The sequence below is a fragment of the Haliotis rubra genome, unplaced genomic scaffold, assembly GCF_003918875.1.
Source record: "Haliotis rubra isolate DU_JTF1 unplaced genomic scaffold, ASM391887v1 Scf789, whole genome shotgun sequence".
NCBI lineage: Eukaryota > Metazoa > Mollusca > Gastropoda > Lepetellida > Haliotidae > Haliotis > Haliotis rubra.
Genome location: NW_025767511.1, coordinates 401,784 through 428,159, shown reverse-complemented (window position 1 = coordinate 428,159; position 26,376 = coordinate 401,784). Strand labels below are relative to the sequence as shown.

The window sequence follows — 26,376 nt, the reverse complement described above, 5'->3', positions numbered from 1 at the left end:
TATATTTCAGATCTACTTCCCCAACTCATTACTGTACGAAGGGGCAAGAACTAGCCCAGAAACGTTGTGTAAAATAAATCAAGAAGTTGTTATCCATAACATTTGTCTTGTATCATTACTGTACACTCAGTGATAGGTCTGGCTAAAACGAAATCGGAAATATTGTCAATGGGAAGAATTGTTAATGATTATCGACATGATAATTATGTCATAGATAATATTGTACATTAACTATTGTGTGGAAATATAGTTTTAATTTACTCACACGATACACAAAGTTAGATCTTTGTTCATGGACTTTTTCTAAATGTGTCCTGGCCCTGTTCCACAAACCAAGTCCATGTATTGGAGTTACGATCATCTTAGCTCTACGATCGCTTTGAGGAACTGGACACTGGACACTGTTTTCTAAACATTCCATGCACAAATATGTCAGCACTCACCAGTGACATGAAATATGTTGGTATCTTTCAGACATTTTACGCACTTTTGCTCATTTTGCTCTACCTCGATAATCTACATCGATAGCCAGCCCTAACATGGGTAGATCTTTGTTTGGTTTGAGCCCCTTCTAATCCTTTGGATGGGATATATCCCTTTTGATAAACGTTAAGTTTTAAGCGTAAACATTCATATACCGTACCCCTGTCCACCATGTCCGTTTGACACTACTAACACAGCCACTCGAGACAAAATGAGAAAGATCAAAATAAGCAGAAAACGACTCCGATTCCACTTGTTTGGTTTGGTTTGATTACACCTCAAACATATCAAGCAATCCAGCAACACCAAACTTAATCAAAATATAAGTTATATAATGGTATGTGTCAACCTCAGACCTCAGCTGAATTAACAACAAAACTAATATTTTGTATAAAAATTAAAAACCAAAAATCATATTTACTTACGAAGCACTTAATTGAAACTCCCAAATCTTATTTTCAGGAAGGCAGCTAAAATTGCTTCGGAGAAAAGTAAAAGTCTCAAACTATATGTGGAGCTCATGTACATCCCATACAAAAATGGCTGATGTCTGGTATAGTTATGCATCGTGTATGAAGATATGAATTCCAAGGCAACATTTGTATGTTGATAATATTGACATACTGTAGTGTTCATCAGTTGAGCTTAATCAAACTGGGTCTGCATTCTGCAACATTGATAACTGTGCCTCAATGACCCAGTGACAACCCTAAGGCAACATTAGTGTGTTCGATATGCTGTAATGTTGACTATTTGAGCTTTATTAAACTGGGTGTGCAGGATATTTTGACACTGCAATTTGAGAACACTGCCTCCAGACATCCATTCCCTGATGAAGCCACATCACCTCCAGCTCCTACAGAGTTTAAGCTCATCGGTCACAACATAAGTCAGAATCAGATTCTTCCAGATTTCCTTCTCTTGAACCACACCACTTGTCATACTCAAGCTCCTACAGAGTTTAAGCTCATCGGTCACAACATAAGTCATAATCAGAATCTTTCAGGTATCCTTCTCTTGAACCACACCACTTTCATACTCAAGCTCCTACAGAGTTTAAGCTCTTCAAGCTCATCGACCACAACACATGTAATAATCAAAGTATTCCAGATATCCTTCCCTTGAACCACACCACCAGTCAAGATCTTCCACATATCAAGTTATCGACTTCATTTATCTTAATCATCGTCTTCCAGCTTTCTCTTGAGTGGGTTGACACCAGGGATCACAGGCTGACCTCCAAATACTCCCTGCTGACCAATAGTGGACAAAGTGCTGGTTGGTATCGGTCGTGTAGTGACGATCTGACTGCTGGTGTTGGGAAGAACTTTTGTCATCAGCCATGTTATTGTAACATTTACCAACAAGACGCAAGTAAAAACCAAGGGCTGGTCAACGTACAAATCAAAACAACTTATTAACAATAATTTTCATAACATAAACTGTGTGTATGTGTTTCTTTCCTTTTAAACGCTGCACTCAGCAATATTACAGCTACATGACAGTTAGGGATATTGGTATTTTTATGATTGATATTTTATCCGTGTGTCAATGAGGAAATAGATCATTATTCATAATTCCAAAACTGGTACATATATCCCTAACTGGTTTTGTCCAGCATATTTTGGAAATATATTTTTCTTTTGTAAATCCAGATCAGTCGGGTGGCCAGAGGTGCGGTTCCATAAAAACAAGCCTGTGAGGTTTGGTTTTTTTTGTTTTGTATTCATTCAAAATCAGAAGATACAAATATACAAAGTACATGATGCAACAGAACTTGTACACAATAAAACAGAAATTCATATGGGTTGGCATTACACATATTACAACATTCATTAATCTGGGAATGTGTACAATAGAGATTAGCATTTTCTGTCAAATTGTAATATGTTTTGATTCTTACTGGCAATAAACTTTTCTGTCTTGAATATATCACTCAATATTGTTACAAATGTATCCAGTGATAACTTATTTTTTTTAATACTTGATACATGGATGTATTTTTTACTGGCAAGAAGTATGTGATTCATAAGGTCGTTATTATTTCCGCCAATTAAGACTGTATATTTTGTCAAGTATTGTTAATACTTGATACATGGATGTATTTTTTACTGGCAAGAAGTATGTGATTCATAAGGTCGTTATTATTTCCGCCAATTAAGACTGTATATTTTGTCAGGGTAAAATTTTCTGATGATTTATTTTCAATATATTCTTTCAGTTTCAACCAGAACGTTTTCACACATTCACATTCCCAATAAACATGTATCAAATTTTCTGACATTAAATTACAAAATGAGCAAAGTTCATCATCTACTAATTTCATTCTCAATACAATTTTTTTTGTGTAGACAATATTGTGGATAAATTTAAACTGGAAGTCAATCAATTTAGTATCTTTTGTATTTCTTCTATATTTTTTGAAAATATCTTGCCATGGAATTGCAATATCAAAGATATTTTGCCATTTTTCACATGTTGAAGGTAGGTTTTCAGTACTTATACGTTTATCATAGAAGTATCTGGATCTCTTTGGTGCTGAAAGTAAACCTATCAGTGATGTGTTAAGATCATGATTCTGAACAATCAATACATTATTTCTTATATACTAGGCATATAAAGAAACTGTCCATACAAAGATTGAAAATCTAAATTTATCAAACCTGTGTAGGCACATAAGGATTTAAACTCAGAGATTCGTGACATGTATCCAACATGCATGCACGTGCCACGTTCCGTGACGTCAGTGGGTTCGTCCTTGAGACGTGCAATACGTTGTTGCAAGTGCATTCCGGGAAAGAGAAACAGAGCAAATGAATGCCACACTACTGTCACAAATACTGTCACTTTGGAAAGCTCAACCCCTGCCCTTGCGATCGTTCAAAAAATTAAACGGCTATAAAACGCATAGCATGCCAAGGCTCACGTCTGCACAACGTCATGAGGCCATTGGAATGGTCCGTGGGGGAATGTCTCAACGACAAGTGGCTGCACATTTCCACTGCCACCGGAACACCATTTCTGCACTGGTGAGACGCTACCAGAACACAAATGACGTCATTGATCGGCCACGTTCTGGACGTCCACGTGTAACAACGCCAAGACAGGACATATGGATAAGGGTGACCCATTTTCGCCACAGGTTTCAGACTGCAGTGATGACTGCCCGAACCATCCCAGGACTTCGCCATATCCACCCCAACACAGTTCGACGACGTTTACGTCATCACGGGATCAGACCAAGACGTCCCGCCATACGGCCTATCCTGACACAACGTCATCAACAAGCTCGCCGAATGTGGTGCCGAAATCATGTCCGCAGACCCTTGTTTTGGTGGAGAAATGTTGTTTTTACAGATGAGTCCAGGTTTAACATTTTCCATAGTGATGGACGTCAACGTGCCTATAGACGCGTGGGAGAACGTTATGCACAGGCCTGTGTCTTGGAGAGGAATCGCTTTGGTGGTGGTTCCGTGATGATTTGGGGTGGAATAACTGCACGCCAAAGAACTCCTTTGGTGATTGTTCAGGGCAACTTGGTGTGGGCTACAGGGATCAGATTCTTCGACCTGTGACAATTCCTTTTCTGCAACGTCATGGCCCTGGGTTAACATTCCAACAGGACAATGCCCGCCCTCATACGGCAAGGGTTGCTATGGATTTCTTGCAACACCACAACGTTGACTTACTGCCTTGGCCTGCAAATTGACCGGATCTCTCACCGATAGAGCATGTTTGGGACGAGATGGATCGACGTCTACGCCGTCTTCCCCATCCGCCAGATAACGTCCTTGACCTTGCAACAGAACTTGAGAGAATCTGGCGTGACATCCCACAAGCCTTCCTTGCACGTTTGATAGGCTCTATGCGGGTCGATGCACTGCTGTTCTCAATGCCGATGGTGGACATACCCGTTATTGAGCCTGTGACATGGTCGTTTGACCCCTGTCCCGCTTGTGGACTCGTGACGTCATTGTGATTGACTTTTCAATTGAAATTCTCCCGACTTGTTATGGTCTCATGATCCCTCCATTAAAGTTTATATGTACCTTTGACACTGTTATCGTACTTATCAAATGGGATAATATTTTGACAATGCAGTTTCTTTATGTGGCTAGTATATAGCATCTGTCCATTTTTTTCTGTATATTGGAAAGAACCAGATAATAGTCAAGAATTGTGCCCTTAATTTTGTAAGTTTTCTTAAGTTCACTAAATGACAAAATACCTTGATCATTACACAAGTCTCTTATAGAATGAATACCTTTGAGATGCCAATGTGTTATGATGAAATTACTATTTTGGAATTGATGATTGAACCAAAGGGGTTCGGATAAGATTTGATCAATATCTGTAAAATCAGTTTTAAATGTTTTATAAAATATTCCCCATGCAGCAAATACATCTTTCCAATAGGGATTCATAATATTGACATAATTTTGGTTCCAAGCAGAAATACATCTTTGAATGGAAAGATACTAGGGCTAGTGCTGCTTTTATTTTGAAGATATTTATGTAAAACTGACAGTTTTAAAGAATTTATGAATACCTCTACATCACCATTCTGAGTCCCCTTCTTCATATTTTCTAATAAGTGTCGTTCGCTTTATCTTATCCCGCTTATCATTCCAGATGAATTTATAAAATATATTTTTTAATTGGTCAATGAAATCCTTTGGAGGCTTTAGGAGTGAAGTGAATATATATAATGAAAGTGCTAAAGTTTTAATAACAGTTAATTTCCCTATTAATGTCAACTTTCTTTTCCTCCAAATCCCTAGAGTTCTATTAATAATTTCTAGTCTTTTTTCTTGTATTAATTACCCAAAGGTTATTTAAATTAGGATTAAGCCTAATTCCTAGAATATCAAAATCCCCATTATGCCAATCAAGCTTTAGATCCTGGCATAAAATCATGCTATTACCTGCCATTGAGCCTATCCACTCTGCTTTAGGTTTATCTATATTTATTCTTAAACCAGACAATTTGTAGAAATTATTGAGAGTGTCAATTGCTGCCCTAAACTTACCAACTCGACAACGCCAGGCTCCCATAGCCTTACAGTCCTGTCACTCATGGGCAGATAACATCTACACTGCTGAGGAGTAGCCAATGGAGACTAAGTAGAAACCCATGGGATTTTTTAAGTTTGCACTCCGGCCTTAAAGGTTTGGTGACTACCAGAAAGTTTCTAATAGTGCAGTTTTACGCCTCTTTTAACAATATTTACGTAATATCGCCTTGTTTGTTGTTTTATGCCGCACTTAGCAATATTCCAGCGTTTTGTGGGAAAACAATAATTTTTTATAGATTGAAATGTACATTTAACTGCATGTAAGATATTTTAAATCTTGACCCTCAAACACCAAATGTAATTGTTCATGGATAATGTGGTCGTTACCCACTGTACATTAGTGCTCAATGTCGTTTTATGAAATACTGGCTTGAATTTGCATCAACAAAGAATTCCCAAAAAGCTAATGATATGTTCATGTATTATGATAATTGTGGTTATGATAACTATGTTTCATCTGTGCATAATATATTGTTTTCATATGGATTTGGTTATGTTTGATTTTTTCAAGGTGTCGGTAATGAATTCCAGTTTCTTCAGATGTTTATAAGCGTTTCAGTTTACATGTATATACAGACATGGAATAGTACAATGGAAGAGAGTTCAAGGTACAGGCTATACAGACAAAATGAAAGCACTTTAGAACCAGAATTATATTAAACTTTGTCAACAAATCAAAAACATAGGAATATTCTTACTAGGATCAGAGCGGGAACGTAATTAACGGTTAATGAGGGACGGTGGTGGGGAGATGATTTTAATCAAATTATTTGCATTACATGTAACGAAGGAATAGAAGATGAATTTCATTTTAAACCTATATGTGGATGTTATAATAATCTAAGAAACTGTTATTTACTGCAATGTACAACGACAATCCGTCTATTTATAAATTTCATCAATTGTTATCTTCTACATCAACTGAATTATTAAATAATCTTTGCAAATATTTATGTTAGAGCTTTGAGCTTAGACAACTGATGGTTAATGGAAAATATATTTGTGTGTCATTTAAATCATACGTTTTCATAATGTGTCAATGGTATATTCATCATTGTAATAATCATTTGTATCTTTGTATGTGGGCCGAAGACCTTCAAAACGAAACCAAAAAACCTAAAAGCAAACGATAGTGCTTCATGCGTTTGATCGGTTTTGAGCTCATGAAACAGAAAAAAGATTTCATTTCAATCTTCCACCTTGATTTTGAATTTATAATTTTCTTTTCCTGTTGTATTTCCGAAATGTAGGAATATAGTAAGTCACCCATGTTTATTGCTAGGATAGATGCTTCCAATAAGTATGTTGTAATGGACAGTGAGGGATTCAAACACATGCGTTTGTTTACATGTCAGCCACCAGGTTTTCCATTGACCGTTTTCTCAGACGATCTTGCGTAATGGTTTGGAGATTGTACGTGCGCTTTCCGATATGATTGGTTGGTTAGCTTGTTGTTTAACGCCGCTAGCAGCAATAATCCAGCTATTCCAGCGGTGGTCTGTACATAATCGAGTCTGGATCAGACAATGCAATGATCAACAGCATGAGCATTCATCTACGCAACTGGGTATATAATGACATGTGTCAACCAAGTCAGCTAGCCTGACCATCTGATCCCGTTTGTGGCCTCTTTCCACAAGCATACTGAAGCATACTGTGTATGTGCGGCTGCTTGTACTAGCCCAGACTTAAGCTGGTTTTATAGTGCTAGCCCACTGAGATACCATGCCGCAGTGAAGCATGAATACCCCACTCAGACACATTATTCTGACTCCGAGCTGACCAGTCCTTGTTGTACCCATTAATGCTGAGCGCCAGGCAGGGACCAACAAGTACCATATTTTAACGTCTTTTGGTTTGACGCGGTAGGGGATCGAACCCGCGACCTTCCGCTCTCCGGGCGGACGCTCTAACCACTACACCACGGAGGCGGTCGTTTATATACAGCTAACAATATACTGATATATAACTAAACAACTTCAATCTTAAAACTTACATTTCACTACACAGAGGATATTTTAGTCTGACGTTTGTTACGATTATTCATACTTTTTGCAGTGTTTTCATTTTAATTCCTCCAGCTAAAATAAAATATTATTTTAATTACCCTTTCAAGAAATCCCATTTCCAATTATTTAACCGTATTTCCATTTGGAAACAATAGATGAGGAATATAATTATGTTAGAATACGTTTTTAACAAATCATCACAAATCGTCATGACAATGTTTTACAGATTTAAATAGACGAATGATACAAAGAGAGATTGGGTGGTCCTCATAAGTTGAGGTACCTTTGCTCCTCTACAGCCCATAGACAGCAAGTCGAACTCACCAAGAACTTTCGGACTCCCCAACACTGCAGCCCAGAGTGTCAGAGGAACTCACTCCTGAGCTGCTTCACTCCTGACTCTGACTCTGAAGTCTGCAACTACCATCTCCCGGCTCGGAGTCAGTATAATGTGTCTGAGTGGGGTATTCATGCTTCACTGCGGCATGGTATCTCAGTGAGCCAGCACTAGTCTGGACTAGTACAAGCAGCCGCACATACACACGCATGCACGTCGTCATATGAGCGAAATAATCTCAAGCACGACGTTAAAACCAATTTCACCTCACCTCACCTTAAAGTACTTCTGCTACCTGCATGGTACCCCATGTGGGTTTACGCCATCCATCTGGTGATTGTTGGTTTCAGTCAAACAATTAAAAGTAACACATACGCTACGTTTCAAGAATCATGTACAATGAGAAATACGTAGAATGAAATTACACTCTAAGGTGGACAATTATTTTACGCTACTGGTACATTATCGAAATACGTCGGAAAGTGCATGTAAAATATCCAAAACAAACCTGCAAGATCATCAGAGAAAACACTGTTGTAAACATGAAAGTCATTATGTGAACAAAAGTACGTGTTTGTATTTGAATCTCCAACCACTCATTTGATGAAAAAGTATGAATATTCTCCGAATTTGTCGTGTTCCTCTAAATAAAGAAGCTGACATACATACAATTCCCACGTACATTCTCACGTTGTATGTGAAACACAATTCAAAGACTTGTATGATGATACTCTTGATAATCATAATTTTGAGATTTAACGTGCGCTTTCCGACCAAATGCGTATTTCGTACACGGGGTATGTAACCCAGTTAAGTATCGACAAATATAGTTGTCACACTTATCACGAATAGACTGCTATTTGATGTTTATCTTAGGGTCGGACTGAATCAATAGACTTACCTAAGACATCTGGGGCGGTGGGATAACCTAGTGGTTAAAGTGTTGGCTCGTCAAGGCAAAGACCCGAGTTCGATTCCCCACATGGGTACAGTGTGTGAAGCCCATTTCTGGTGTCCCTTTCCGCGATATTGTTGGAATATTGCAAAAAGCGATGTAAAACTAAACTCACTCATTCACTCATCATTTAGGATGAAACCCTGGTCATATAAATCGTCACAGAATATAGAAGACCTCATATCTCTATAGCCATACATTATTTGCAACAGTTTATCTTCGAACTTTGTATACGTAAGTCCGCTGTTTTCTGAATTTGTATATTTGGGCGATCCGTCTTCGGGTGCATAAATAAAACCGATGAAAGTCTTGGTACTTTCTGATTTTTCAAGTTTGAATTTTCCCCAAATCTGTATAGACCCTATTTAAGTATTTTACACTTTCTGTTTTTGTGTACGCAGCTATGTCACCAGAATAGCATCTCAAACCGGTTAGATCTCAACCCGTTAATGTTCCATGGACAACAAGCATTGTCACTAAGGTGACATAATCCCCCGCTGCAAATCATCAAATCAAACGTAAAAAGTAATGAAAGTTAAATGTCAACAAAAACATGACCAGTCAACCTCTCTTAATATCTTGCTCTTTAGTTGTTCAAACACACACATATTTTCAAGACTGACTTTGACCTTGACATGTTATAGTGTATGAAATATGCAAAAGTGGTACTACAGAAATTGCTTATTGAAAAACATTTAAGGGAAGTCTTGAAGTCTATGAAGAAAATCCAGTGAATTCAGGTTAACATGGTGAAATCTTCAAAGTGTCGCAGTGACCTGGAAAATTATGTGAAGGTCGTCAAAATCGACTGGGCCCTGCGCCTTCCCAGGATGAAGCTTGACGTATGAAGAAAATCCAGCGAATGGTTCTTGAGGTATCTCGCTGACCATCTTAACATGCAGGTTAATATGCTGAAATCTTCAAAGTGTCACCAAAATTAAGTGAAGGTCACCAAAATCGACTTAGCCCTGCGCCTTCCCTAGATAAAGTTTGGTGATGAATATGAAGAAAATCTAGTGAACGGTTCTTGAGATATCTCAATGACATGAGTAAAACGTTAAAGTCCCATTGTGACCTTGAAATGAAGGTCAAGGTCACCAAACCTGACTGGAACCTTTCTTATACTGTGATGAACTTAGGTACCAAATATGAAAAGAATCTAGTAAAAGGGGTCTTAAGATATTCCAATTCGTACGTACGTACGTACGGACGGACGGACGGAACCTAATACTATATCCCCCGCTTCGCGCTAAACAGGCGGCTGGGGATAAAAATGTAATTTTCTCTCAGAACAGTCAGCAACGTTTGTATCTTGATGTGGATAGACACAAGTTGTGTTCTTTGTTAAAAAGGCTTGATGAAGTTGGGACACGTTCAGTCGATATATCAGCTGGCGGTGGTCTTTTTTTGTGGATGATTTTAATGTTTCTGTCGTGGTAATAATATGCAATACAATAGAGAGACAGCTGTAGCTTTTGTCTCAACACAATTCACATATCGTCACATGAAAACGGCTTAAAGTTTCTTAATCCAATACTAATTGTATACATTTCTGCCGTAAATATATACCGTATAAATAGATCCAGAATTAATTCTAAATAGCACCCCATCAAGGTTGCAAAGGAGGCCAGGATCTTTGGGCATATTTTTTAACTCTTATTCGACGTTTCTACCACATATTAAATACCTGCTAAAAATAATCTGCTACAGAGTTGAACTGAGTTTGCCGATCCTTTTTCTGTGAGCATTTTCCAATGTAATTACATATTCTCACTAACATTATACTGGAGACTATCACGAGTTCACGTGTAACCTGAAATGTTTCATGGTAGACCCATCATGTTCTTTGAGTCACATATGTGTATGGCCAGATATTCAAGATTCGATTGCCACACTTTGCACATTTTGTTCATCACTGACACAGACAATCAAAGTCCGGGGAAGAATAGGTATGCTCATACTGAAACGTGCAAGGAAGATTACACCACATTCCTTAGATGGTTACGGATGCAATTGCCCTGATTGTCAACGGTAGATACGTCCCAAACAAATATGCCGTGTTTCACTTTTCTTCATTTTAGTTGACATTTTCACTGGATGTAGAAATATATGATATATATTGAACTATTTGCTCTCCTTTTCCAACATACCATAAATAGCTTCCTGGCCTCTTGTAAACATTTTTCCACTTTTCACACCGGCAAATACAGTTTGTATTGTTATCGCAACAAACAGGTTGAATTTGGAAAAATGTTCCATAAAATATATCACATGATATGTAGCTTTTCTTGGAACATAAGCAATATCTGAAGCTGCATGAAAGAATCCATTAGCCTCCTTAGTATTCCGTGCTAACATCTGCAGAAAAGTGTTAAAGCGACGAGTGTCCAAAACGTTGGATACTTTCAGGGCAGCTTTGTACATTTTGAGTCCAACAGGTGCTGCGAAACAGGTCCCAATAGTTTTCTTCATAGATTTTGGCAAAAGTTCTGCATTAATCAACCAGACCTGTGTCTATAATTCCCTCTACGAGGATCTGTACATACAAGACATCCTCTCTTATTCCGCCTTTGGGAAAAACAATAAAACCCTTCCTTTCTGCTTTTATGTTAGAAAAAGACGAAAGTCCATATTAATACCCACGCAAAACCTGTTGCGGGTCGTCTTATAAAAATAGATAACAATATGTTCACAAAACACACCATAGTTTAAATATTTGTTATGAATATGTTTAAAATACATTTCTGAGTGTAGCGACTTTGGGAGTATCTCACCAACAATGTAATAAGTAGATGCATGTCTCATTTGGGAGTTGCTCTATACCTCAAACAATGTCGACGCGACGTTAAAATTTTGAGTCCAATGCGAACCAGGTTCCTTTTATGTTAGGAAAAGACGAAAGTCCATATTAATACCCACCCTATTAATAGATAACAATATGTTCACAAAACACACCATAGTTTAAATATTTGTTATGAATATGTTTAAAATACATTTCTGAGTGTAGCGACATTTGGAGTATCTAACCCACAATGTAATAAGTAGATGCATGTCTCATTTGGGAGTTGCTATATACCTCAAACAATGTCGACGCGACGTTAAAATTTTGAGTCCAATGAGAACCAGGTCCAAACAGTTTTCTTCATAGATTGTTGCAAAAGTTTTGCATTAATCAACCAGACCTCATCAAATGGAAGGTTATACATGTTCCAAACATTCAGCAAACTATAAGAGATTTACAAACATTATTCAGCATTCATTCCATTTTTCATAATTTTTCAATTTTGGTGCTTATTACGCTATGCCGCCTTTATTACGCATTTTAGCTGGTGAAAACTTATTGTCTTAATTTTAAAAAACAAAACTTTCAGATAGCATGATTTGTACAGTGGGTTTCCTTTAATGTAAGTAAGTAAATGAAGGAAAATGAATGCAATGTCTCCATTACTATTAGAATTAAACAGAACAGCATTAGGTTTTGCAACTGGTTTTCTCAAAACATTCAGGAGCCTATCATTTAAAGGAATAACAGAAAAATATTGTTTGTGAACTTCTTTAGAAGTACGCCTATATAATCGACCCAGTCATTATAGTGTGTGTTACATAGCTGAAGTTAGGGAACATCGTGCAACACTGATCAATAGTCCAAGTATTTTAAAAAAAGAATAATCTCTTTGAAAACGCAAAATCATATGGAACTTAGGAAGTGTAGTTGATTCTCTCTGCAGTTAGAGTATATAGCATGCACAGGAATGTATTGGTGCAGGTATCTTCATCCCAACTCACAGATGACCACGTCGAGCCTTCTTAATGTAAAGAAATTTGGATACAGTCATAAATTGACATGGCCTACTTCAGTTAAAAACGTTTGCCTGTTTTACTGATCTAGAAACAAAGAATGTGAAAGAGGACAAGCAAGCGAGCCTAACCATCTGATCCCTTTAGTCACCTCTTACGAAAGGCATGTTTTTAAAAAAGCCAATTCTAACCCGGACCTTCATGTGTCTTATGGTTATCAAGGTATATCAGGTTAGCGATAAACTTTATTTAGTTAAATTTCTTGGATAAATCACCTTGTCGTGTGAAAGATTCGAACTATGTCGGTTTGGCTGATATCCTGACGATATGATTTATCAATAAATCACGCAGGCTGTTAAGCAATATATTATCTCCTAATTTTCATCCTAGGCTTATTAAGCATATTACATTATAATTTTCTTCATATTCTTGTCATTTGAAAATGCATTTACAATTGCATGTTTATTTCACCTGATGTAAAAACGCCTACGATTCGCGTCATTCTGAGCCAATATCAACCGTTTGAGAATGATCTGAATCATCCAAATCCATCTCTCTCTGTCTAACATCCTTAAACAAAGCCAACAAAGAATTACTGTGTCTACAGATTCCGTTTCGTTTGCGATATTAAAACCATTCGAGACGCGTATAACCATTTATTGTTTATAAATACTGCTTAAATACTGTCTGAAAACTAACATCTTCTCACTTGAAGATTAGATGTCATGACAAAGCAAAACGTAATGGCAAAACATTAGGTCAAAGAACAAAGGTATGATCCAACACAAAATGGTACAATGTGGCAAGAGTATAGCTCACTGCTAACCAAGTGTACAAACTACATTTCATTTTGAAAACAAAATGACAAAGTAATGACACAAAAATACGTCTTTTTTTAACATGATTGACGTGACGGCACCAGTAAAACGAAATCGAACCTGGGATGTAACCATTGGTGGAAACAAGCATGTGTAATTTGATCTCTATTAATCTCTATTTGATCTCTATTGTTTCTGAGACCAAGATGTTTAGGACACACACATGACCAACATGCCATAACCTGACTATTAACCAGGTGAGCTAACTTGGTAGATTGTTCTCCCGTTCAGTGATGCAAAGTTAAAGGCAGGAATGTATCACAGAGAAATGTTCTTCCCTCTGGCATAGAATCTAATTTAGATATTTTAACAGGATGAAGAAAAACATTATGCTTGTTGTAATACTTTTCAAAATGGTCCCTCTTCCCATCATACCATAAATATGTTCCCGGTAACTTTACCACGTTTATCCACTCCTCGGTACATCCAAACACTGTGTGAAATATTATTTCAACAAATAGATTGAATTTTGAAAAATGATCCATGTAATACTGTACCTCATCTTTGTATTTTGCAGGAACATAAGCAATGTCAGATTCGCCATAAAATATTGCATCCTTTTTCTTTGAATTTGTCGATATCATTTGTTTGAAAGTATTATACTTATGTTCGTCTACCACTTTTAGGGCTGTAAGGGCAGTCTGGTACGTTTTTAAACCAACTTTAGGATGCGAAAACCACCCCAATTTCTTTTTTTCAGATGGTTGAAAAACCGATGAGTTGACAAGCCAGAGTTTGTCTAGAGGAAGGGCATGAATATTCCACACATTAAGCAATACGTCGTCACCCATGTATAAATATCCATCAACAGTGTATTGCATTTTCATGGCTTGAATGAGACAGTTCTGAGCAAACCATCCATGGCCAATGTCAACCTCTACAAAGGTCAAATGCTTGCGGAGAGGCTTAGAGTAGTTTTGAAATTCATTTTTGTTAGTTCCACAATAAACAATGTGTGGGAAGTGCAAGCTGTACATTGTCTCAAGAACTGCCAGGTTAGCATAGTGAGGAAAGTTGAAGACTACAATTAATAAAATGTTAGGATATGTATTAATTTGATTGAGACCGTTCAGTTCTAACATGCTAAACGATTGATTGGTATGATTGTTACAATGAGAAGCTATTTCACTAATGTGTGAGACAACATTTGGTGATATCTTGCCTGTGGAATATACTTGAGGTGGTGTCTGTTCAGCTGCCCAGAATGTGACATTGACCTGTTGATTTGTCATGCGAGTTTGGTTTGGCAGTTTTGAATCTAGTGTGACTTGAACGCCATTTTGAAGAGAACCTAATGGAATTCGTCTTGGTTCTTTGTATCCCAGTGTTTTGAGGTCTTTGACCCAGAAGTGAATGAGGTCAGCATCCTCTGCCTTCCAAAATTTCTCATGTGCCATGTCTATAGACAGTTTAGTCATGCAGGCAAAGAATGGTTTGTCTGGTTCACATGTCCACGTTCGGAGGAAGTCGACAAGACGTTCTGTTTGGAAATACAAATCCTTTTCATTCACAGCATCCCGGATGTAGGAATGTGAATTCCTCTTTTGGAATGCATTTGGTGGAAAGAATCCCAAGTTTCCTCCCATCTCCCAAAGAAGTCTCTGAGCCCAGTAGCCTCTCCAGATGTCACATACTCGGAACGTGGTTGTAGTTGGAATCAAGAGAGCCCACAATGCATCATAGAGGAAAAGGGTATTCTGGGAATTAAAGGGAGAGAACACCCCAGCTGGAACAATTGCTGGTGGAGCTCGGTCATCAAAGGTCACATTGAGCTGAGAATGGGTTTGTTTCCGTGTCAGTCTAAAAATGGCATCCATATCCGGGTCGCCATTCACAATGCCCTGTTGTATGGACGGAGTTTTCCAGTGACTCAGCTCATACTCTTGAGTGATATTTTCTCCCACAGAACCAAGTGGGTAGCCTCTTGGCCATAGTGTTGGCTGTCCAAAATGGCGGTAAGGGTTGAAAAGATTTTCTCCTTTATACAAGAGACCCCACATTGTTGGATCTAGGACAAACTGTTTTAGTAGATCAAGAGGGCGGTTGTCATCATCAGTTTCGTAAATAACTTTAGCGCCATAGGCTATTGCAAACAGATACCCCACTGTCTTCCTGGCATAGCTCCGTTCTGGAAGGTGTGGGGTTGTCTCAAAACCAAGTCCATGCTGATCGTCCAAGCTCAGAAAGGTACAGTTAGGGTACCTGGAAAGAGCAAGATTTAACATAAACGCCAATATTTGATTCATTCCTTGCTTTTGAGTGAGTGAGTGAGTGAGTGAGGCATCATGACATGATATAATTAATACATAGTGACACTGATCTCACACGTAAACCACTTTGACCTCTCTTTGAAGTGTTCCATGATTTAATAAAAGCCATGTTTTACACCTGTACTTATATCACACCTCAAAATTAAACTCACTATAAAGCAATGGCATAAGTTATGGCATCCTCAAAATATATCATTCCACCTTTTATATAAAGACTGTATTATTGTAATTGGTGGTGATATTAACACAGGCACTGAGGACGCAAAGGTAGACTATGAGTTGTGTCGTTTCGACTATGAACATAACAATGAGAAAATTGAGCATGATAGAAAATCTCAGGTTGTTACGGTGAATAGATTTGTCAAGCCACTTGTGCAGGGCACATAATTCTACATAAACCCTGACGATCCGGGTCTTCAGTAACCATGCTCGTTGTGAGAGACAGCTAACGAACGGGATCGGGTGGTCAGACTCTCTGACTAGGTTGATGAATGTCATCGTGTCCCAAATTGTGTAGATTGATTCTTATGTTGTTGATCACTGGATTGTCTGATGCACTCTTGATTGCTTACAGGCTGCCATTTAGCTTGACTCTTGCTGAGTGCGACAAACAAACATGGTTCTTTATTGTAAGCGTCGGTTTGGATCAGATGTGTGATTGGATCGAGGACATTCTTTGGAAATATGGGACCCGGACTTACTGATTATTCTGGGATGTCGACAAATTCAGTAGAGTGCGTCCAAGGTTTCTCGGCTGATTGTACTTCTGACTCAAAACATTTACAACCGGGGTTGGGCATTTGAAGTATTGAACAACAACTTTATTAGAAACAACTTTTCTTTTGATAACCCAGTTTGGGATGTGGAAGTTTGAAATAGTGTTTATTCTCACCCGGATCTTCACGGGTGGAGACAAGCATCGGTTAGTGAAGATCAATTCTAACTCCGATCTTCACTGGTGGAGACAAGCATGGGGTTACTGAAGGTCAATTCTAACAAGGATCTTCACGGGTTGAGACAAGCATGGGTCACTGAAGGTCAATTCTAACCCGGATGTTCACTATTGAGACAAGCATCGGTTACTGAAGATCAATTCTAACCCGGATCTTCACGGACAGGCGAACATAGTTCTAATCTTCAAGCGAGAAGATGTTAGTTACCTCCAGTCCTTTGGTGTTGTGGTGTCACCAACAACAACGATCTTCCATCCGGGTATCTTTGCCAGGAACTTGATGTCCGGAGTTGGGTAGGAAATGGTAGTCACAACTATCCATCTATCTGACCGAACTGTCCTGAACTTGTTTATCACCCTGCAAAATACGACGAACGTGTGTATTGCAATCTCTATATATATTATTTCTTTTTGTTATTTAACGCGGAACCCAGCAATATTCCAGCTATATGGCGACTGTCTGTAAATAATCGAGTCTGGATTAGACAACCCAGTAATCAACAACATGAGCATATATATACAATGGACTCCCTCTAAATCCACAGGGGCGGCGGGGTAGCCTAGTAGTTAAAGCGTTCGCTCCTCACGCCGAAGACCCGAGTTCGATTCCCCACATGGGCACAATGTGTGAAGCCCATTTCTGGTGTCCCCTGCAGTGATATTGCTAAAACCCAACCCAACTCACACACTCACTCTAAACCGACATCGCTCGAAACGGGTAAGAAATGTCGGTTTAGAGGGATGTCGGTTTAAAGGTTTTTTAGAGAAACTCACTCCTAAAGTAAACCACACACAGACAGGGTTAAACAAACACAGTGAAATATATATTTATATCAATGCCTCTTTATTTACAAACATCCTCTGTGTAATAACAAATGATAGAAATATTAATATTTAATGATGAACAAAGAATTCAGTCCTGGTGGTCCTGTAACAATTTCTGCTTGACCTCTGGGGTTAACTCAGTCCCTGCTCTCTTGGGAGTAGCCATTGTGGCTTGTAGTGCAGTAACTGACCATGACTTCTTATTATGATGATTATTATATATGTGTTGGTGACACTGACTGATAATACTCATGCTAAATTGAGATGATGTCAATATCAATGTCAATGTCAGTGTCAATGAATTATAACAAGCACTTAGCTTGTGATTTCACTGAACCCACTGAACAGGTAATCATAACATATTTAACGGTTAATCCTATTACGTCCTTTCAGGCCACCTCTCGCCCAAGCGTGTTGATTGCTAAGTACATACCATGTGAAATACACCCTTGTGAGTGAGTGAGTGAGTTTTAGTTTTTATTTGATATTGTATAGGGAGAAATTCGAGACCAAATATATATGTCGGTTTACAGGGAATGTCGGATTAGTGGGATGTCTGTTTAGAGGGAGTTTATTACTACAATATTGTGGCGAGAACACATTGATCCCCGTAAAATATATACATATCGGGGTACAATATTAACATGTATCAACCAAGTCAGACAACCTGACCACCCGATCCCGTTACTCGCCTTTTATGACAAGCATGGGTTACAGAAGATCAATTCTAACCCGGATCTTCACGGGTATCACTTGTATCAACACAATGAAGCCTCAACTGTCAAAAGAGATCGCAGAAGAATACGACTCACCTTTGAATCGGTTTTGGATACCTTACGGTTGTGTTGGTTCTTGGCGAGAACGAGAACCAGAACACGTATACCATCACAAAACACATGCACACAATGTTCAGAATTCTGAAGACACGTGAAGACTTTGCCTCCATCCTGATGTTCGTGAGCGTATCGCCCCTTCTGACGCTGGGATCAGGGCAACGGCCTTATCGCCTTGACGAAATGTTGCAATCAAGATTATCCTACCTCGTGTAAGAATGTCCGTCTCTGATTGGTTCACGTGACCATGAGCAGATTATCATGTATGCCCGGTGCACATCCTTACACCGCCCGAGCGGGTATAAATCTTTGCAAGGGAGAAAAAAATCATTTACATGTATACCCCTACCCCAAGGAAAAAGAACAGAGCAGAACAAAATAGAACAGAACAGAATTTTTTTATCTTAAATCATACAAAATGATCTAAAGAACATGCAATCGTTATGATATAATAACATATAAATAAAATATTGGTTTAGAAAAGGCTAAGAACAGTTTTAGCAAACAGTGATAGTTGCAATGGGAGTGGGGGGGTAATCTGATTTCATAAATGAGATAAATTTGTCCATATGTTGATTATTGAAAAAAAGAGAGTGAAGTATCCTCCTACATTCAACATTAAGATGTGTGCATGATAAAATAACATGAAACTGGACAGAAATAACATTATTTTTACAAATTGTGCATGTTCTCTTTTCTAGGCTAATATCAAACCATCTTCCCATTTCAACTGATAATCTATGATTTGAAGTTCATAATTTTGCTAATCATATACGAAATTTTGATGGGAGATCTAAAAGATAAGGTTCTAAAGTGAGGGAGATTTTATATAAATGATAGTTTCCTTCAGAGGAATTTTTAGCATCGACATGCCATGATTGCTTGATCTGGTCAAGTTAATGAAATTTTGACATGATGTTTCAACCAGTGGATGATGGGGAAATTTGATTGGTCAAAATCAGACATGTGACATGAGGCAGCCACTCATATTACGGCAATGAATACTGTCCTCGTAAACGAAAACCTTTATATTTAGACGAAAGTTTTGGGTAAAATAATGCTATTCGGAACATATTAAGCACGAAAACGCTATGTATACTTAAATTATGGAACTTATTGGACGTATCGTGCTAGGTTATGACCTGTGACAAAAATGCTTCATGCATATATTTTCGCATTAAACATCGTGTCCAAGCGTGAAGATTGAGGCGGCGAAAGCCGAGATGTAACTTGTCAGTGACTTGACTCGTATTGCATAATCGCACAAAAAGATGGAAATAGTAGTTTTATATGTACGTTTGACAACTTTTATGAGTGCTATTGTTGATTTTATTCATAAGTTTATTCAATTTATTTAATGATTTCCTTGAAACATTGTTACATGCGGGTGGGGTCGGAAATCCATTACATGTACATTTGGTAGCTTAGTGTGATAAAAATGGATGCGTAAATACATACACGCCGCAGAAACATGATCAAGATTTCGTGGTTAGTTTTGATGAATTCGTAAATGATAATGTTCGTAATTTATTAGGCCCAATATCTGAAAATAACATCGAAATTATCGATCGGCACAATAACACGTTTTAAATGTTTTAGTCATTATATACATTACAAAATTACGCTGATTCAACAGCCAGACCATCGGGCGTGAAACTTTTTAAAACTGACCGTCCGGTCGCAAAACAGACCGTCCCGGACGGTCGGGCAGGCGGGAGTTTGCAACGCTGATTATAACCTTGACTAAGTCTGGACAATGAAAGTAATACATTTGTTCGTGAACATCAAAGGACATTGTAAAGAAATTTACATAGTTAACGCAATAACATTTGCAATACATGTCATATACATCTACAGGCCCCACATAATGGGATACAGTAGCGTGGTATATTCGTGACCAACTCGTGTTATTTTCCGGGACAAGCTGAATCTGTTTAGGCTACCGAAAGGGGCGAGTGGTGACGAATGTAGCGTGGCACTCTCCCCGAGTTAACTGACCATTCACGAGCCGCCGTTTAGCCAAATCCAGAGCGTTGTCAAGTAGTGTTGTGAATTGGTTAAAATCTCATAATTGATGATTGCTTCATTACCAACGAACAATCAGCGATACAAATTGGTTAGCGTCAATTTCAGATTTTCGTATTCAGGTTGGTATTGCAGATATGTACAACATGATACACCTTGCTACTTTAAAGAGATGTTGATATATCATGAACATAAACCTTCTGGGGTCTTCAAGAAATATTCAGTCATGACTTTTCAGTTAGTGAAGTGAGTTTTCCAAGAATTAAACAAATGTTCAGGCTCTGACAACTTCGAAGATATGTTCCATCGTCAAGTGTTTCAAAGACTAAAACAGCAGTTCCAAAATCATTTGTGTTCGATTATGAGAAATGTGATCGATTGCTTGGTCGTTTGGTCACTTCGACCAATCTTCGATTATTTCAATTAATCGGAACACCACGTGCACTATTGTCAAGCATGCAAGTTGGTAGTTTAACTGGTAGGGGAGGTAATAAGTTACGCACTACTGTACTTTTTAGTTGGATTTTATGTTAATTGTAACATGTCGCGGGCGTTCTATGAGAAAGGCACTAGCTTTGTAAAATATGTGGGGTATCGCCGCTTAGAATGGAAACTTGTCGTTACGTTGGTTTGCTTTTACTGTAAAGATTTTATTGAAGATGAGTGTCATGTTTTGTTGCATTGTCCCTTGTATGCTGATGAGCTAGTGCAACTTTTATCTAAATGTACAAGTCTTTTAGATGTTTGTTTTAAATCTGGGGATGTTGAGAAAGTTAGTGTTATTCTATCTTGTCCAGATGTATAGTTTTTATCCGCCAAAACCTGCCTTAATATTCTTAAAAAGCGCACTGCAAATTTGTATATATCTTCTTAATATAAATAGTACACTTTTTTATCGTATTTGTAATATCCATATATTATACTCTGTATATATTCTGGCACGGGGTTTTATGAGTCCCTCGTTAGGTTTTATCCACCTCGCCTCCGGCGACTCGGGACGCATAACACCCCGTATATCCCTCACCACAATGCTACAACATGTGTTATACAACCACATTGATCCGGGGGTGAAAATAAATGTGTGCACGTATTCTCAAAGGGGCGGTAGGGTAGCCTAGCGGGAACGTTAAGACGCAGAGTTGGAATCACGATATGCTATCTTATCACCCATTGTGATATCAGACAGATTTAATCGACACATATCAGACACATCCAGATATTCATCTGGTCACGATAACGAAGACGCTGTTCGCTACCTTTTCTCATGTCGAAATTATCAAAACTTAAGAACAAATATATATTTTTATATTCAAGGATACGCTATCAAAACAGTACTTAGTAATGACTCACTAAGTAAATAAAATAAGAATAAATAACAATAAAATCATGAACTCATTACACCTGTTTATTACTTAAAGTAAGCGCTTCCTGTGAATATCACCACAACATATATACCCATTGTCCTCGGTCCTCGGGTGTCCTCCGCAAATTTTATCATATCATTTACGCAAAGAATGAAAGATATGTATTTCCAATCTTGGTCGGAATCATTAATCTATCCACAAGATGTTTATATTATCATCAATGGAAATCGGACATACGTTTTGAAGACTAGTTAGATAAAAAGTGTTTTAGCTTTAGTAACGATGTAAGAATCTACATCGAAACGTCGCTCTATGCAATAGGTAAGAACTTGTCATCCATAAAGTTATGTTTCATTTTTGAGACACCAACTTCTAGAATGCCCATCAAACAATTATTTAGCAAAAATTGACGTAAAGAAGTTTCTTATAGCTCTCTTTCGTTTTCGTTGCTCTTCCCATGTATTATTTATTGAAACTGGCAGGTATCCAGGTATACAAAGAGAAAACAGAATATGTCAATTATGTAAGATGAATACTGTTGAGGAAGGATGAACTACATCTCCCTCTAATCTGTCCTGTTTATATGACTCTACGAACGAAATACCTAAAGCCATACTATTGTAAGCATCCAAGTGTAAGAAAATTATTTTCACTATTAACAGATACAACGACATCACTATAACAGAATCTGGCAATGTACATTTTAAGAAAAAGGATTCTTACAGAAAAGAATTTATAAATGACTTCTATCTACTCATGTAAACTCTAAATGCACTACAGGCCTGTGGCCTTTTTGAGTACTGAATAAAGATTGATTGATACATACCCATTATACCTTACGTTTTTCACACTTCATATTTTGATTTGCAACTGCAGGCAATACTAGACATAACCAACTCCTTGTGGGTATTTATTATGCAATCATACAATTGTGTATAACTGCCCATTTCCCCTGTATCATTCTGTTACTTTCTAGCTGTTGCAAGTTGTTATCCACAGTGTGCCAAATAGCCACTGGCCCACTAGCCCGTGGCTTGTCAAAATCCAGTCGGGCCAGTAAATCTCCACAGTCACTGGCCCGACTGTATATCACTCTTTCCGAATTGTTCAGTTACAATACACTTTTAATCATACAAGATTATGGACTGATAAAAATGTTAATTAAATATGCAGCTTTATGATGAAATCCGTGTCATGCCAACAATATCTTATTTTTCTATTTTTGTAATCTTTTGCTTAGTTTCTACATTCAAATTTCGGACTAAAAAAAACCAAACTTGTTTCGTTTCCTTATAATTTCACAATCTAGTATTGCCCGAAGTCTTGCAATCACAAACTCTGTCTATTGTCTCGCGTTAATGAGTGAGTGAATGAGTTTAGTTTTACGCCGCACTCAGCAATATTCCAGCTATATTGCGGCGGTCTGTAAATAATCGAGTCTGGACCAGACAATCCAGTGATCAACAACATGAGCATCGATCTGCGTAGTTCTCGCGTTAATGAGCTCAGTAACCCATTCGCACGAAGTAGATACTTTTTTTCTGGACTTACACGACACAGGGTGTCCACGTACCGAGAATATCCCCCTTTTCATCCATGGGCCAAATATTTTTAGATTTATTTTTATTTCCACTCGTGCTATGCATATTTCTCCATACAATGATACATTGTCAAAAAGGTATAAACTTCAAAAAGGTATAAGTCCACCTTATGTTAAACATGTTATATATATACTCTCCCAAAAAAGAAACGCATATAGGAATTTCAACTGTATTTATGTTTATTTTGAAACATCTTGTAGGCTTTATGAGTCAATGAAATATAGCGAAATTGCACACTGGGAATGCGGACTTATCCGTCTTTGGCACCAACTCGAAGAAAGTAAGTTTGAGTGTCACATGGAGACGTGTGGTGGCGCTGAAGTTAATACCTCGTGTGACCACCGTGGGCATCCAGAACTGCACGGCATCGCCTCGGCATCGAACGAATAAGTCTCAGAATCTCGTGTTGCCCATTCGCAGTCCACTCTGCCTGTAGTGCATGTGCGAGTTGCTGAAGTGTCTGGGGCTTAGGGTTACGGCGTCGCACCCGTCTGTCCAGGGCACCCCACAGATGTTCGATCGGGTTTAAGTCCGGTGATCTCGAGGGTCAGGGGACCACATTGATGTTGTGGTTCTGGAGGAAGTCTCTAGTGTGACGTGCTGTTGGGACCTGGCATTGTCCTGTTGAAACAACTCCCTCTGGCGATCAACGACTGGGAGGAGGTGTGGGCGTAGGATTTCGTCCCAGTACCGTTGAGCTGTCAGGTTGCCCTGGATCATCACCAAATCACTTCTCCTACGGCAGGTGATCGCCCCCCCACACGTGCATTGCATGTGAATTGTGTATTCTGTGACACTACATGCCGAAATTGAAAATCATGTTGTTAAATACGGGTATTTTACGGATGGTGCGTTTTGTTGTGATGTTTCAAAACATAAACACCATATGACTCATAAACAGAGCAAAACCTTTCGTAAAATGAATCACGTTTTCATTCATTGCTACATGAAATTGCTATTTTCATGATGCGTTTCTTTTTTGGGAGAGTATATTTCAACACTATACAGTAACAAGAGCAATACTTCAATTTCCACTTCATGTTTAAACTGTTACATACTCATGGAAGCAAACAAGGGAACACCTGAAAGTACAGGCGCCCAAATTTGCAATACAAAGTTTGTGAAGAAACCTGGAAAAGAACAGAATCACCCGCACCCCCAGATGCGCCTCCATGAGCATATATACAACGATCTCTACACATTGCTGAAAGTACAAGTTTTAATTTCCGCTTCATGTTAAACATGTTGTATATACAACGTTTGTCGTATATTGTCGACAGTACAAACATACAAATATAAACAGTAATTTATAGCCTTCATTTAAAACATGTTGTATATACAACGTTTGTCGTATATTGTCGACAGCACAAACATACAAATATAAACAGTAATTTATAGCCTTCATGTAAAACATGTTGTATATACAACGTTTGTCGTATATTGTCGAAAGTACAAACATACAAATATAAACAGTAATTTATAGCCTTCATGTAAAACATGTTGTATATACAACGTTTGTCGTATATTGTCGACAGTACAAACATACAAATATAAACAGTAATTTATAGCCTTCATGTTAAACATGTTACATATACAACGTTTGTCGTATATTGTCGAAAGTACAAACATACAAATATAAACAGTAATTTATAGCCTATATGTTAAACATGTTACATATACAACGTTTGTCGTATATTGTCGAAAGTACAAACATACAAATATAAACAGTAATTTATAGCCTTCATGTTAAACATGTTACATATACAACGTTTGTCGTATATTGTCGACAGTACAAACATACAAATATAAACAGTAATTTATAGCCTTCATGTTAAACATGTTGTATATACAACGTTTGTCGTATATTGTCGAAAGTACAAACATACAAATATAAACAGTAATTTATAGCCTATATGTTAAACATGTTACATATACAACGTTTGTCGTATATTGTCGAAAGTACAAACATACAAATATAAACAGTAATTTATAGCCTATCATGTTAAATACAACGTGTTACATATACAACGTTTGTCATGTATATTGTCGATATTGTCGAGTACAAACATACAAATATAAACAGTAATTTATAGCCTATATGTAAAATGTTACATATATGTTTGTCGTATATTGTCATACAAACATACAAATATAAACAGTTTTATAGCCTCGTATATTGTCGAACGTTTGTCGTATATTGTCGACAGTACAAAACATACAAATATAAACAGTAATTTATAGCCTTCATGTTAAACATGTTACATATACAACGTTTGTCGTATATTGTCGACAGTACAAACATACAAATATAAACAGTAATTTATAGCCTATATGTAAAACATGTTACATATACAACGTTTGTCGTATATTGTCGAAAGTACAAACATACAAATATAAACAGTAATTTATAGCCTATATGTAAAACATGTTACATATACAACGTTTGTCGTATATTGTCGACAGTACAAACATACAAATATAAACAGTAATTTATAGCCTATATGTAAAACATGTTACATATACAACGTTTGTCGTATATTGTCGACAGTACAAACATACAAATATAAACAGTAATTTATAGCCTATATGTAAAAACATGTTACATATACAAACATTCTCCTATATGTATATTTTGTCAAGGGTATAAACAGTAATTTATAGCGTTAAATATCGTTGAATATTGAGACAGTTATATATATCATAATAGAGATAGTTTATCTAATTGTATTAATTGTTATAATGACATGATCTATATGTATCCTTCACTCAATAAATAAATTCAGGTTCTCTTAATAGATTATGGAATGATAACCAGAACGCATAAAACTTGTCAGTTGTACATGATGAAATGGCGCTATATTTTGTTGCTTCAATAATATCTGCTTATCTCCCTTTGTACATGCTTGGAATTTGGAACTGCTCCTTTTACCTTTCGGGAATATATGACTTTTTTAACAAGACATATGGCATT

The 26,376-nt window shown here is 37.5% G+C and overlaps 1 protein-coding gene across 1 annotated transcript; it reads right to left on the bottom strand.

Moving 5' to 3' along the window:
* Window positions 1–1,661: 1,661 nt before the first annotated feature.
* Window positions 1,662–18,528, bottom strand: LOC124261099 (probable glycosyltransferase STELLO1). Its single transcript, XM_046695419.1, has 4 exons — window positions 18,416–18,528; window positions 16,966–17,115; window positions 14,698–15,737; window positions 1,662–1,810 (listed from the first exon to the last, which is right to left on the bottom strand). Exons 1-4 carry the CDS (start codon window positions 18,526–18,528, stop codon window positions 1,662–1,664), a joined length of 1,452 nt encoding a protein of 483 aa, XP_046551375.1.
* Window positions 18,529–26,376: the final 7,848 nt, after the last annotated feature.